At 42.6% G+C, this 15,359-nt stretch overlaps 1 protein-coding gene across 2 annotated transcripts in view; it reads right to left on the bottom strand.

The window, feature by feature from the left end:
- Positions 1 to 311: 311 nt before the first annotated feature.
- Positions 312 to 15,359, bottom strand: part of RAB3B (RAB3B, member RAS oncogene family) — a 95,579-nt gene continuing 80,531 nt past the window's right edge. For both annotated transcript variants that reach the window (XM_049617184.1, XM_049617186.1), the window contains one exon: positions 312 to 5,627. In XM_049617184.1, the coding sequence (XP_049473141.1) occupies positions 5,440 to 5,627 (188 nt within the window). In that variant the 3' untranslated portion in view covers positions 312 to 5,439. The remainder of the gene's footprint in view (positions 5,628 to 15,359) is intronic.

Here is a 15,359-nt window from a genome sequence, read left to right as displayed (position 1 = left end):
CAGCCAGGAATCTCAGATGGGAATCACAACCATTATTACCGTTAATCCCACAGAATGAGAAGCCAGATTCATCCTCCAGGGAGCAGCTAAGAAGTAATAAAATGAACAGTGAAATATGCTTCAAAACCCCATGCAGATGTGTTGTCATTCCTCCAGAGTAGACCCTTCGGACAACCAAACAAATGGTGAGATTGCCCTGCTGTAAACCATTTTGACATTTCTCTTTGGGGATAGCAGGTTTTAAGACCTAGGGAAATTTACCAGACTTGGTTTCATAAGACTTAGTGTTGCTTTCTTTGGTGGGTTGAAAAAATAGCCAAAGTATTTTGCAGCTCCTCCTATCAAGAGATGGCATCTCTTTCTCCACACCTTATACATGACTTGTATTAGTGGGACATCAGCGAACATGATACAGAGGCTTGAAAAGTACTTCTGCATTGGAGCTTGCCCTCTCATGCTGCTGGAAAAACTTCTGCCACCATGTGAACAAGCCTGGGCAGCTTCTGGAAGATGAAAACACATGCAGAGACATCAACCACCCTAGTCATGTCAGCTGGGACCCCAGGCATGTGAGTGAATTCATTCTAGGCCATCCAACCTCAGCAGGGAGAAACACCCAGCCAACCCATGGAATCATGAGAAATAATAAATGTTTGTTGTTTCAAGTCACTAAGTTTTGTAGTGGTTTGTTATGTCCCTCAGAAGACAATAATTAGCTCTGAACCAGGCAGTCTAAAGATATTTTGCAAGTACAGATATTCTTTCTCTCACCATTACTCTTTTGGAGGATTTGTTTGATCAATCATCAAAGGTTTGAACTGAAAGATGAAAGCTTGAGGAATGTAAAGCAATGGCCAGTGGGTAATGGAGGTGTTTGGGGGTCAGTGGAGTCTTCCTAGGATTCCTGAAACAGCTCCACAAATATGATTCAAGTTTTCCAGTTGTGTTCTCATAGAATGATGTATCTTTCCTTCAGAGCACTTTGTAATTATATCTGGGTATTTTACAATGTCTAGACTAAACCACAAGCTACTGGACTATAAGCTTCATGAAGGCAAGGATTGTGTTTAATTTGCCATTGATTATATCCTGGCACATACTAGACACTAATTTATTGAATGAGTAAATGTGAATGAATAAATTTGAGTTTTGGGGATCCAGGCCTTCAAAAACATGACTTAACAATATTCACGTCTCATGGGCCAGTCTCTTGCATGCACTCCCAGGCATAGGCTGATCCTCCAACTGTGGCAGGTAATCAGGGGTAGTAGAGATGCAGAATCTGAAATCAGTGAGATTCCAGGACACCAATTACTCTAATTCCTTCTTACCCCAAACTATTGGCAAACAAAGTCAGACAAACATTCCTCAAGACACTCTAGAAAACTTGACACCCAAGCAAAGAGCTTTGGAGCGGCAGGTGATGTGAATGGGAAAGTCAGGTCTGGAGGATATTCATATCATTCTGTGGACATTACAAGGCTGCACTCACAAAGTAATCGTGAGAGCAAAGAATTCTCAGAGATAATTAAACAATCTCAATTGGGACATTGGAGTCGGTCACTACTACTACTCCTGAGACACAACTTGAAGAGAAAAATTGAATGAAAATGAGTCAGACAGAGGTGAATTCAAATGATACTACCAAGTGACTTAAACATGTTAACTTTCCCAAGGCTATGTTTCCTTGACTGCCAAATTGGGATAATATTTTAGAAACAGCACATCCATTTGACTATAGGTACCTTGTAGGCAGGCACAATTTGTTTTCATATATATTTATCTAGTGTTTAACAGTGCCAGACTCACAGTAGATACAGAATAGATAAATTTCTACCTAGAGATAACCCAAGATCTAGTCCTGACTCTATCACTAATACACTCTCAGAGTGACCTTAGGAAATTTCCTTTTCCCAGGACTGCAACCTTCCTCTTTGTAAAATGGGAAGCCTGGACAAGCTTTTCTCTAAACTCCTTCCAGATCTAATATTTGAGTCTGTGGCCATTTAGTACAGTCTACCCCATTGCTGCTCCCAGAAGTTAATTAATGCTACAGACTGAGGAGACAATAATAAGTCACGAATCACTTTGTATTTACAGATACACATGCATTTAAAACAGATTCTGTAAATAGCTACAATACTGTATTGCACATTTGGCCTACTTTTGCCTCTTTTGAGGTCAAGAGGTTTTTGTTTGTTTGTTTAGTCTTCCTTTATTTGGATTGTTAAGCAAGATGAAAACCGGGACAAGTTGCCACTAACACATATTATGCAGCTTGAACCTTGGTGGCTCATTGCACTATTACTGTGATTGATAAACATTGCACTGTAATCGGCTGGAAGCTCCTGGCTTCCATGTGGCAGAAATGAGGTCACAGAGCAGGTCTGGGGGACTGCCATCTAGCAAGCAGCTCTGTTGGTCTGTTGCCCAGTAGGTTTGCCATTATCACATTCAACTCTTGATTCTATCTGTTGTGAAGATGATTGCTCTCTTAAACTAGCTCCTGAGTTTTAAAGAATTTAACAATTTTTAAGTAGAAATTTCACTATTTGCCTGGATATCCAGTATGAGAGAAAAGATTGTTGGATATATGTACTAAAATATCCAAAGGTCACAAGGAGCTCAGTCTGAAATCCTAGTGCTAGGGTAGATGGGTGTTACTGCCCAGAAAAATAGTGATTATCCCTGACCTGTATTGACTTAGCAGTATAAAAAGCACATCAAGAATCACTGCCTGTAAAGGGATCACATTTGTCCATGGTTGAAGAAGTTAATCAAGTCACTCCTGCAAAATGCTCCATTGCTGGAGGCTGCTTAAAGCATTGCTTGAGAGGTAGGTAAGAATTTCCTGACAGAGACAGATACAGGGACTTGGTCCTGAAAAACATTGGACAATTTTCGCTCAGGCCCTTGGGACCTGATTGCCTCAGAGACTGACTCCTTTCCAGAAGCATTAGATATCCATCATCTTGGATTAGTCTTAATAGTTGAGTAATTTGTTAACAGATTAGAGACATAAGTCTTTTCTCCAGTGGACTCTGAATCTGATGGCCTTGGGATTGAATCCTAACAGGGCTCTAATACTTCCTAGCTGTATCATCTTGGTCAAGTGTCTTAATCTTTTTGGGTCATAGTTTATCTATAAAAAACATCATATAGAATGTGATAAAGAGCACAGACCTTAGAATCTACTGCCTGGATTTGAACCCCAGCTCTACTATTTACTCGTTATGTGACCTTAGGCAAGCTAAAGAACCTTTTTGTATCTTACTTAACCTCATCTTTAAATGAGGTTGATTATAGTGCATCCCTCACAAAGATATTGAGAAGATAAGTTAATATATGTACAGTGCTCGGAACAATGTTTAGTACAGAGTAAGCATGACCTCAGTGTTAGCTACAATGACATTGGGGTGATAATCCTCATCTCTCAGGTTCATTTTGCAGATCAACTGAAATGATAAAAGTGAAAAAAAGAGTCACAGAATTATTAGTGCTAGAAGAGACCTTAAAGATTACCCAAATAACCTCCACATTTTATGGGTGGGAAATCAAGACTCAGAGATGGAGTGATTGGTCCAGAGTCACACTTGATTTAAGGGCAGAGTCCAGGTCTCCTGATTCCAAGTCCAAGTCCAAAAGCTCTATCCTCTGCATCACATCAAAGAAAGCAACATCTCCACAGGGAGGACTCTGGGGGGTCCTCTTATGCAGTCATTGGACCTATGCTAGTTAAGGTACTTTCCTAGGATAACGAACTGCATTTGGAATGGACAAAAAACTTGGGAGAGACTCTCCCCCTTCCCCCACCAACTTCTGAGGTGGCATGTTAGTGAAGGGGGAAGTGGGGATTCGGGCTAGGGCTGGGAGGAAAGATTTTTCAAGAATCAGTGCTAGTTCCATGACATTATTTCAGCTAAAAACCAAACATGTGCCATGTCTAAACAAGCTAGAATCCACTCCATTTGTTTCTGGTGTCAAAGGTTTTCATGTGGTTTTGATTTTGGTTTTGGTTTTTCCTTTTACTCATTATGTGACTAATTAAGCAGCTTTAATTAAGCAGCTTTCCCTAGGAATGGTTTCACATCCTCTCTTCAGTGGAAACTAAGATTTCACTCCCAGGAAGGTGAGTTTGGGATTAGGACCTCTGAGTTCAGTTTTCCCAATTTTTTCAGGGTCATGCCCCCTAGATTTATTCTGCCTTAAATTACATTTCCCAGTTGTACTACTCAGCAGTGATTGAAAGATGGGTTGGAGGAAAGAGCAGTTTGGAGGGAAGACACCATGAAGAACAGCAGAACTATCTGACTTGGAGAAAAGGAGAGGTCATGATTTCTGTTCTCAAATTATCTGAGGGTGTCAAGGGGCAGAGACTGTGAGGTCTCTGACAGCAGAGCTGGTACAAATGGGGTAAAAAGAAGAAGAATTGCCAGGGCACAGATTTCAGCCTAAAGCAAGGAAAACTTTCAATTATGAGAGTTGCCCAAAGATGGTATGGACAACGAGCTCCCATCCCTGCCTAGAAGGTATGCTTTAGAAGAAAGAGATTTGGTTGTGAGGTCTGACAGCCACTTATCAGAGATGTGAAGACTGGAATTGACTAGTCATACCAGGTAACTCTAAATATTTCAAATTCTGGGAGTCTAAAAAACAAAGACCAATTTCATGGAGTTCCCACAGTTAAGAATCACCTGGAAAGCAGCAAAATCAGAAAGTCATGACCTGTTCCTTTATCTTGCCTGTAATTCTCTTTTCTTTCTCTTTCTCTTTCTCGAGCTCACTCGTCTACTCTTTAATATAGCAGGAACCTTTGACATTTTGCAGGGAATAATCTTTTCTTTTAAATGTATTTCTGGCTTAGCCTTTGCTCCTTCAGCATCATTAGAGAGTCTGAGCTCTCTCGAGATTAGCTCTGGCCTGTCACCACAGCAACTGCCCAGGCCCTGTGGGCATCCATGGTAATAGGCATAGGGCTTTGAGAGGAAGCCCCACAGGGAGTCTGATATGAAACAAGCATGTTGTGTATGAGGAGGTTTTCTTTAATAGGATTAGCTGTGTAGGTTGGCCTCACTTACCTAGTTGGCCAGGCCTGAAAAGTGTGCATGTGTCAAATTTTGGTCAAAGGAGGAAATCTTATTTTAAAGGCAGAAAAGAGACTCGCTCTCCACGTCCCTGAAGTGAATCCCCTTTGTAAGATTGAGTCTTCTTTTGTAAAGTGAACCTTAACCCATGCCATGACCTGGTTGTTGGTTTGGGGCTGGGTGTCTGCAAGGGAGGCCATCTGCAGAGAATTCGAGGGGCATGCTTCCACCTCCACTGCAGGCAAAGAACAGCAGCAACTCAGCTTGCTTGGGGCTGGGGGTGGACAGAGTGTAATGCGGGAAGCAGAGTGGGTGTGGGGTTACAAGAAGGGGAAATCGGGAGGGTGGGCCTTGTCTAACATGAGCAGTTCTGCTGCAGCAGCGGTGGGGTGTCTGAGAGACGGGTGTTCTTGGAGGTGCCCAACACAGAGGGGTCTGTGTCCAGCGAATCAGACATCTTGTCACAAATGGCATCTACCAGGCGCTCGAAGGCCTGCCTCACACTGATGTTCTCCTTGGCGCTGGCTTCAAAGAAGTCAAACCCTAAGGAGAGAAGACAGAAAGTAGTAAGGATTTTTCCCTTCCTTTGTATGCCCCCTGGCCAGAACACTCCGAATTAATACAGCTGGTGCTAAGGAATGAAGTGAGGAGGCCTAATTCCATGGCAGGGGATTCTGCTTTAAAGAAATGGTACAGGGCAGGGGCATTACCTGCACGGGTTTTACAGTCAGTCAGATCCTGGTTCTACCACTGGTCAGCTGTATTATCCCCAGCAAGTCACGTATTCTCTTTATAAATCAAGTCCCTGGTTTATAAATTGTGTTAATTTTACCTAACTCATTAAACAAGATAATGCATGTAAAGTATATAGCCCTGTGCCTGACACAGAGTGGGGGTCACTAGGTGTTTTCTGAAAGAGTGAATACTTCAATATGTGTACACAGCACTTCACAGTGTTCCAATCCATTATTTTGTCTGATCCTCATGTTACCCCTGGGAGGAGGAGTATTTGGGCAGACCCCTCCATTTCACTAGTGCAGACACTGTGGCTTAGAGAAATAAGCTGACTTGCCCAAGATAAATAGAGGCACCAGTTAAAGAAGCCCAAGCTTTGACCTTTTTCACTAGGGCTTTTCTTCCTCTTTCCCTTGCCTTTCAGTCACCTCACAGCCTAGCCCTCTGGGATCTGGAAGGCACCCCAAGATCCACACCAAATAAAGCTTCATTTGCCCTTTCCGCCCCAGACCCACTGGCTTATCTCTACTCCATGAGGTTCCTCCTCCCTGAATTCCCCTGGACTTTCTCTATAGCTCTGCCTTCCACACAAACCCAACAGAAGGCACATGGAAGGCTGCACTTGAAGCATAAAATATTCTTGTCTGTTTGGTACCTTGAGATCTTTAGTGACACTTTCTGTGACAAGGAACAGAACTTGATTGTCCCAAGAGACACAAGAAAGTCCCTCCTGATTCAGACAAAGTGGCTACTTCCCAGCTAAGGAATTCTGACCAGGTTGGTGGCAGTTCTTAGAAGTAAAAGCCTCCTTCTCTATAGGTCCCTGACCCAGTCTCCTCCCTCCTATTTGTCCAAGGAACTTCCTCTTTCCTTTCCTTTCAGGTCCATCTTTATTTCTTCTCAAAACTTCTCTCTTCCCTTGTTTTCATGTCTCTCCTTCTTTTCCCTTATGTTCCTCACACTTTCTCCTTTGGATTCTTTATATTTATTGAGCACCCACTATATGTCAGACACGATGCCAGGAGCTTTGGAACTATTATCTTACTGTGGGTAAATATAATCATCTTTAATTTATAAATGAGAAAATGAAGGCTTCAAGAGATTGCATAACTCACACAAGGTCACGGGACTATATTAGTGGAAATTGGGTTTAAATCTGGGTTTGGCTAGCTCCAAAGTTCATACATAGTCTTGTCTCCTACTTCTTCTCTTTCTCTTCTTTCCATCTTTATTTCTTTTCTTCCTTCCTTCCTTCTTTTAAAAAAAAAATGTTTATTTATTTATTTTGACAGAGAGAGTGTGTGTGCAAGCAGAGGAGGGGCCAAGAGAGAGAGGGAGAAAGAGAATCCCAAGCAGGCTCTGCACTGTAAGCGCAGAGCCCAATGCAGGGCTTGAACCCACAAACTGTGAGATCATGACCTGAACCAAAATCAAGAGCCAGATGCTCAACAGAGTGAGTCACCCAGGTACCCCTCCTTACTTCCTTCTCTCTTTTCTTTCCTTTTCCTTTTCTTTCTCCTTTCTCCCTTCCCTCCCTCCCTTCCTCCCTCCCTTCCTCCCTCCCTTCCACCCTGCCTCCCTCCCTCCCTCCCTTCCTTCCTTCCTTCCTTCCTTCCTGACTATGCCTTTCTCTTCTTTACAAGTCTCTTTGGCCTTTGCCTTTATCTGACTATTACCCTGTCTGAATCTGGGCAAGTCACTTTATCTCTGTGAATCACTTAGCCTCTCTGAGTCTCAGACTCCTCAGTTGTCAAATAGGAATAGCTACAGTGTGTTCCTGCTGAGAACAGCTGGGAGAATTAAGTGAGAGGAGAGATAAACTGGTGTACGAAGTTGCCTGTTAGAATAACAGTTTCTTTCCTTCTACTTTCATCTGCTCCTCTCACCTCCTCTTCATCCTGTTCTCCTTCTTTTATTGTCTTTTCCCACAAAGGAGGGGCTCTCTTTTCTCCCCACTTCCTACTCCCTATTATCCCACTGTGGACTGAAGGACTGAAGCCCCCAGGTACAAACAAGCCTCCTCTTCCTCCACCATCTCAGCTTGAAGGCACTCCCAGTTCCTTCCAGGCCTCCTTTGGTTGACAGTCTCTCAGTGGCCCTTTTCCCAACCTGAGAAAGGCAAGCAGCAGGAGTACGTGCTAACCATCGACTTGTGATAAAGAAGGAGTTGGCTGCTGGCTCATTATCTTCAGGCTACAGAAACCCAGTCAGCTTCAGAGACCCTCCAGCATGTAACTTTTCCTTAATGAGTATCATAAAAATTGACTCTCTGGCCTTTGACTGGCTTATCACAAGTGATAGTTTTTGGAGAAGAGGGGGGAGCATATTGCTTGCCTAGGAAAGGGGCAAACAGGTAAAGAAGTAAATAGGCTTTAACTATTAGTTTGGATGAAGATGAGGACCCAGTTCAAGGCCAGGGCACAAATCATTTCTGAGGAATTGGCACTGAGGGGAGGACATGTCATGTTGTACAGGTGGGCAGTGGGAAGAGGCCCAGGAGTCATATAACCCGGATTTGATTATAGTCCCTGTCAGCTACTGGCTGTATGACCTTGGGCAAGTTGCCCAACCTCTCTCAGCCTCTATTTCTTTATCTGTAGAATGGGTTGAATATTACCTACCTCATTGTGAGGTAATAAGAATTAAATGCACATAAGTATGTGAAATGATTGGCATATGGAATACATGTTAATTCCCTTTTCCTTATATTCCTAGTTCACTTTAGTCCCAGCTTCCCTGCACCCAGGGCCTTTAGGGAAATCTTCTTTCTCCTAATCACTCAGGGTCAATCAATAAACCAGTCTTTACTGAACATTGACTTTGTGCCAGGCTCATGTTGAGAGCCAGGGACAAAAGGAGACCAAATCTAATTGTGGAAAAGATACATTAATCAGAGCCCTTATGTATGCATAGTCTATAACAGTTCACAAATACAATTTTATTTTTTTAAGTTTTATTATTTGAGAGAGAGAGAGAGAGAGAAAGAAAGAGAATATGAATCCCAAGCAGGCTCCACGCTGTCAGCACAGAGCCCAACACAGGGCTCCATCTCACGAACCCTGAGATCATGACCTGAGCCAAAATCAAGGGTCAGATGCTCAACTGACTGAGCCACCCAGGTGCCCCCAAAATATAATTTTAAAACAACCTTGTGAGCGGGGTGGGGGGCAAGGCAGGGGTTATTACTTGTAAGTTACAGACAGGAAAACCTAGACTTGGGGATGCGGTATAAGCTAGGGCTCTATCCCTTATGCCCCTTTGTCTCGCTCTCAGTTGGAATAGTGACTGAACACTATATAACATTTCTAACCCAAGTAGAGCAAACCAGAGGCTGTGCAGGAATGCAGTGGAGAGAGAGAGTGGCATGGGAAGAGAGCAGGAGGAGGCTTCCAGAAGTTAGTGGAAAGAGGAATCTTTGAGGCTACAACTGAGCAAAACTCTTCACCTAACTAACTTTTCATTCTTTCAGGCTCAGCTTAGATACAGCCTCTTATACAGCTATAGCACATGTTACCCTGCATGGTAGAAGTCCATTTGACAAGAAGGTCCCTGAGCAGGGACTATGCCATTCATCTGAGCCCCAGAAATAGCCAAAGGTATAGGTGTTTGGTGAGTGCTGGTTGATGAAGAGATGACTGAAGGAGGGGGGAAGCATGGAGAATGTGCTTGAGAGGATGTGGACAGTAGGGGTCATAAAAGTCAGCTCAACATGCACGATGACACTTGGGTGAATCGGTAGTTCTTACCCTTAAGGAGCTCCTAGTCTAGTGTGAGAGACAGACACACTGACAGTATTACCATGATAAATGCTGGAATGGTGGGAAGCAAGGGGATTAGCAGGACACAAGAGGAGGCACCTAACTGTCCTGGGGGGCCAGGGAAGGCTTCTTGGAGAAGCTGATTCCTACACAGATATCAACTAGATAAAGACAGGTGATTGTGAATGTATGTGTGAGCACATTTGTGTGTACTACACCAGGCAGGGGAAGCAGCATGATCACAGATAATGGGCAAAAACAGCATTGGTATATGCCAGAGTGACCATAGTAGTTTGTTATCATTAGAGCAGAAAGCTCAAAGTGATGACAGATGAGACAGTAAGTCTCATGGAGACTCATGGAGGGCTCATGTGTCATGCCAAAGAGACGCTGTCACTGTCATCTTAAAGGTACCCAAGGTGTGGGAACTCTGATTTGAGTAACCAGCTCATGGCCTTAGCCAGCTCATGGGTCTCTTTCCCTAGCAGGACCATTCCAAATTCACATCCATCCAATTACTGTCAGGCTTCTGGAAGGCTCTTCATTAGCAGGCCCAGATGGTAACCTTTCCCTCAGATTCATTAGTAAGGATTCTCAGGAGCTGAGAACCTAGTGAGGTCAGAAAGATGACAACCAATTAATCAGACTAGCCCTCAGTCCTTTCCTCCCTCTAATTGGCTTCATAACAATATTTCTTCTATCTTTAATAGGGCCCAAGTCTTAGCTGAATCTGAGATAATCCACATCCCCCCAGGATCATGTTTACCTATCCTGCCCAAAGGTAGCTGTCATAGACCCAGACTCTACAGTTTGTCCACACTGCCTGCTTCTGAGTTTGACCTCAGAATCCTATTCAAAAACTCATAACCAACTGAACTTACCTCTCCTCATCCTGACACTGCCCTAGAACACTTCTCCACTTTTATGTTCAAATACCTTCTCTACCTCCCTCTGATACCTCCCATCTCTGTCATGTATCAATCTTCAATTCATGACCTGCTGGTCATTGATAATTTGGCAAGTGACTCACTGTGTTCCTTTATGCCCAGGGTTGTTCTCATTCTCAGGAACTTTGGGTTTCATGTGGTCAATTCATCTAACACCCTTAATTTCTCAATCATCTCATTTACAGCGACCTTCTCTTTCATTTTGTTCAGCTATGCTTCTGTCCTATTTTGACTTGGACTTGTGTAACTGGGACTGAAAGAGGCCTAATTAATGCAATACCCAGACTCATTGGCTTAACATCCAAGATTTTTCGTGGCTTGGCCTCTATCTACTTCCCTGGCTCCATCTTCCTGGCACACACCATGCTCCAGAGATATGAACACTCTCTCATTTGGTGCCATTACTCATGCTATTACTCTCTAGCTCCTACTCCTAGTTACTTTCATTATTCAACTGTGGAATTACCTTTCTCTTCTCACCCCACCTCCACCACTTAGAACATACAATGTACCTCTCCCCTGTTCTCCCATAGTACCTTACACAATTGTTTCCATCAGATTCCAACAGCAAAATGGGAACTATTCTTAACATTTAAACTAGAGGAAATTGGTTATATAAGAGACAGAAGAACAAAGAGGCCAATAAGAATAGTGAGGAAACCAGACATTATCACCAACAAATAAAACAAACCTACTACTAAGGCCAAAGGAAGCTAGAGCCAGGAAAGCAGGAGCCAAAGAAGAGGAGTAGCCTCTACTTGAGGAGTCATCCAAGGTGGGGAGAGGGAATATACAGGTTTCCCTTTTCCCCATCTCTAATCACCTGCCTATGTCTCTCCTTGGCTAAATGCATCCAAAAGCCACTGTCACAGGAACCTGGGAAACACAGCCTGCAAATGTCAACCCCCTGGGATGGGAGTGGGGGACGGGGTGTTTGCAGGAGAGACAGCAGAAGAGTGAAGAATGATATCAAACAGGCTAAGGACTGACACAGCCATCTACCCAAAGGATGTTGAAATTACCTCTCTACTATTTTGTTTCCCTAGTCAATTGGCATCTTGAAGGCAGGGTAAAGGCAGGTGTTCACTTCTGTGTCCCCAGCGTCCATCATGTGTTAGACAACTGTGGCAGATTATTCACTGCCCTCTCTGTACAGGATTTGGCATATCCACCCATTGGCAAGTGCTTTGAAGAACCTCCTTGTGGGAGGATTATATCTTTCTGTTTCATTGACATCAAATTTGATCATGTAACTTGCTTTGGCCAACAGATGTGGGCATTCCGAGTCCCAACAGAAGATTTAAGAGCCTTTGTGTGGTTTAGCCATCCCAGATTAGACCCCAGAGTAGGAAAACACATGGAACAGATTCACAGCTGACTTGCAGCTAGCATATGTGAGAAATAAACCTTTATTATCTAAGCTCCTGACTCGAGTTATGTGTTACCACAACAGAATCTAAAGAAATCTCACTAACACTGTGACTAAGGGTAGAAATTTGAAGAGAAACAGTGGCCAGCTTTTGGGAAAACACCACTGGATGATGATATAATGGGAACATTAGGATTTTTAGTCCAAAGCCTGAGTTTGAGTACTGGGCCTACCACCTGATACCTGCGTGGCTTAGAAAAGTTACAGAATCTTTAAATGAAAAAATAAAGAGACAGAAGTGAGTGGCACAGCTCATTGTGTGCAAGAAAACACAAGTTTGGATTCAGCTTCTTCATCAGTATCATGGAGCTGATGATAATGACATCTTCCAGGCTAGGAGTGAGGATGAGGGTCACAGAAAATTGTTGTGAAAGCACCTTGTAAACTGTAAGTCACTGCATCAAAGTTAGTTACTATCAATGTCAGGTCTTTCTCTGCAACGAGGCTCTGTGGTGCAGGTTTCAACTGTTCATCCCAATTCAAAAAACAAACAAATAAACAAGCCCATTTAACAGGCACCTAAAATAAGCAAGGCAATGTACAAAGGTCTGTGAGGTCTGAGTGATAAGTAGGTATTGTGTGAACTGAAATCATGGAATCAAAGAGAAGGGATAGAGCCAAATGGACCTTCCCATTCAACTAACCCAAATCTCCTATTTTTCAGATGGGTAAACTGAGACCCAGAGACAGGAGACAAGATGCTCAAGATCATATAGCAAATTAGTGGCAGAAACAGGATAAAACCCTCAGCCTCCAACTCCTACTCTGGTGCTTTTCACACTAAACTTTGCTGGAGTGAGTGTATGTGTGTGTTCTAAGACCGCATTGTAAATGAGTCTCTCCCTCCCTTGTAAGCAGAAGTGCGTTTTTCTCTTTTACTATCCTCTCTGGGCTCTGGCCAGGTCCATTTGCATTCAGATCCAGAGAAGGGACAAGATGTCCCTTTCTGAGGGGCACAGGAGGGAAGAGGCCCCAAAATGCCATGCTTCTCACAATAGGAGTCCCTGAAACTGCTCCATACTCCCAAAATCCACTTGCCACAGTCTCACCCATGTCCCAGGAACTTCGAGGATACTGATAGCCTGCTGCTACTCACAGCTTTAATAAAAGCTAGCAGCTGGCCATATCACTAGATTGGCCTAGTGAGCTAAGAAAAGCTAAGGGAAAGGGAGTCCTGAAGAGGAATCCCATCGAGCAGCGAGTGGCACTACTATGGTGGCAAACAGACCACTGAAACTCAATTGCTGGCATAGCAGAGATAGGACTGAAGTGCGAATGAGGAAGGCTGAGCATCCCCCCTCACTGTTCCCAAATCTGATCACGTCCTTGCAAAATTCTTAACATGATCCACAGGATCCTTCATGACTTGGCCCTTGCCTACCTCTCCACTCTCACCTCACACTACTCCCCCCTTGATTGTTCAGTCCCTGCGGTATGGCCTTCTTTCAATATCATGAGTGCTTCAAGCTTTACCCCACAGTAGGACTATTCTTGATCTGGAACATGGTCTTCTGCCTCCGTGCCCTGCCCCCGCCCCCACCACACACTCACTCACACCCACTCTTTGCTTAACTTTTTCTCATCTTTTAGTTCTCAGCTTCAGTGTTACTTTCTCGGAAGATCTTGACTCTCCAGTCTAAAATTAAGTTTCTCTGTTTCACTCTCTTCATAGCACTTGTAACTTATGTTACATTTATCTGCCCACCATTCCTTCTTTTAGGGAACCACTATTTTTAAACAGTTGTGGTGGCACTATAGGTCATAATACCCGCCTCCCCCAGTCATTGGAACAGGCACGTGACTCACAGGTGGCCAATCATAGTCTTCCCTAAGATTGAAGGGAGAGAGAAGAGAAGGCCTTTTTTTTTTTTCCCCAGGAGTTGAGAAGATATGAATCTGGAGCTTCCATCACCCATCTTACTCCCCATGCAGAGTTTGCCTGGAGAAGGAGGGAGGCTGAAGGGATAAACAAAATTGAGAAATGGAAAGGGCAGTTGAATCCTGGGTCTAGTGAACTGTGCATGAGCTACATGAGCTAATAAGCTATTTTTTTTAATGAAAGCTAGTTTGATTTGGGATTTTATCACTTGCCATAACAAGAGTCCTAACTCATGTAGAACATATCACAATTTTTAACAGCTTTATTGAGATATAATTCACATACCATTCAATTTGTCTATTTACAACATTTTAAATTATATATTTATTTGTATAATTATTTATTGTCCCCTTCCCATTAGTTCCATGACAGTAAGGATCATAGCTGTTTTGTTCACTATTATATGCCAAATGCTAAAATAGAACCTAGCTCAGAGTTAAGTGCTCAGTGAATAAGTGAATAAATGTATGAATGAATGAATGAATATCTACCCTATGCTGGATCCTTAGGATAATGACCCAAATTAGACATAACCTGGTTGCTCTCAAGGTCTAGCAAGAGAAATAGATGTCCAATATGCAAATACTGGTAAGTAATGGAGGAAAACTCGGGAAATTGTACAGGACAGACATGGTTTAACTTTACTGCCCAAATAGGACTAATTCATTAAGACTCTCTTTAAATGCCTTCCTACACCCTACGCTAAGAATTAATCTTACTTCCATCTATGTTCCTATATAAATTTGATAGATCTAAACTAACCCCACTATCTCTTAACTTGAGCAAATTATTTAACCCCTCTGAACTTCATTTTTCAGAGTATTGGACATACCCTATAGTACCTACTTTGAAGGGTTATAGTGAGAATTAGATGAATTACTATACAGCATTTCATATAACACCTAGATCAATATATATATCACCTATTATTACCATATTTAGTGATAATACATGGTACCATATATAGTGAGGTTAAGTAGTTAGGAGCACAGGGTATGGAGCCAGACCACTGCTAGGGTTCAAATTCTGACTCAACCTGTTACTAGCTGTGTGACCTTAAGCAAGTTACTCAATTTCTCTGTGCCTTAGTTTTCTCCTCTGTTTAAAAAAACAAAAACAAAATAAAACAAAACACCTAACACAACTTAGAGATAAGAGAAGCACATATGTCAGAGAGTTCTAGGGGGATTAAATTAAATGAGTAATACTTTAAAACACTTAGAATAGTGCCTGGCACATGGTAAACACCTAATAAATATTTAACCAACTCGCTTTTTAAAAATCTTAGTCCTAAGGGCTTGGCATGCTGGTTATTTTTTTTCCAAATACAAAACTACCTCATCTTTTAAAACTTGGTCTAAGGTCTTGACGTACTGATTTTTTTCCCTTTTTTTCTTTTCTTTTCTTTTCTTTCTTTCTTTCTTTCTTTCTTGACGTACTGGTTTTTTTCCCTTTTTTTCTTTTCTTTCTTTTCTTTTCTTTTCTTTCTTTCTTTCTTTCTTTCTTTCTTTCTTTCTTTCTTTCTTT

The sequence above is a fragment of the Panthera uncia genome (assembly GCF_023721935.1).
Source record: "Panthera uncia isolate 11264 chromosome C1 unlocalized genomic scaffold, Puncia_PCG_1.0 HiC_scaffold_4, whole genome shotgun sequence".
NCBI classification, from domain to species: Eukaryota; Metazoa; Chordata; class Mammalia; order Carnivora; family Felidae; genus Panthera; species Panthera uncia.
The sequence above is the reverse complement of the archived record's forward strand: the minus strand, read 5'-3'. Positions and strand labels throughout refer to the sequence as shown.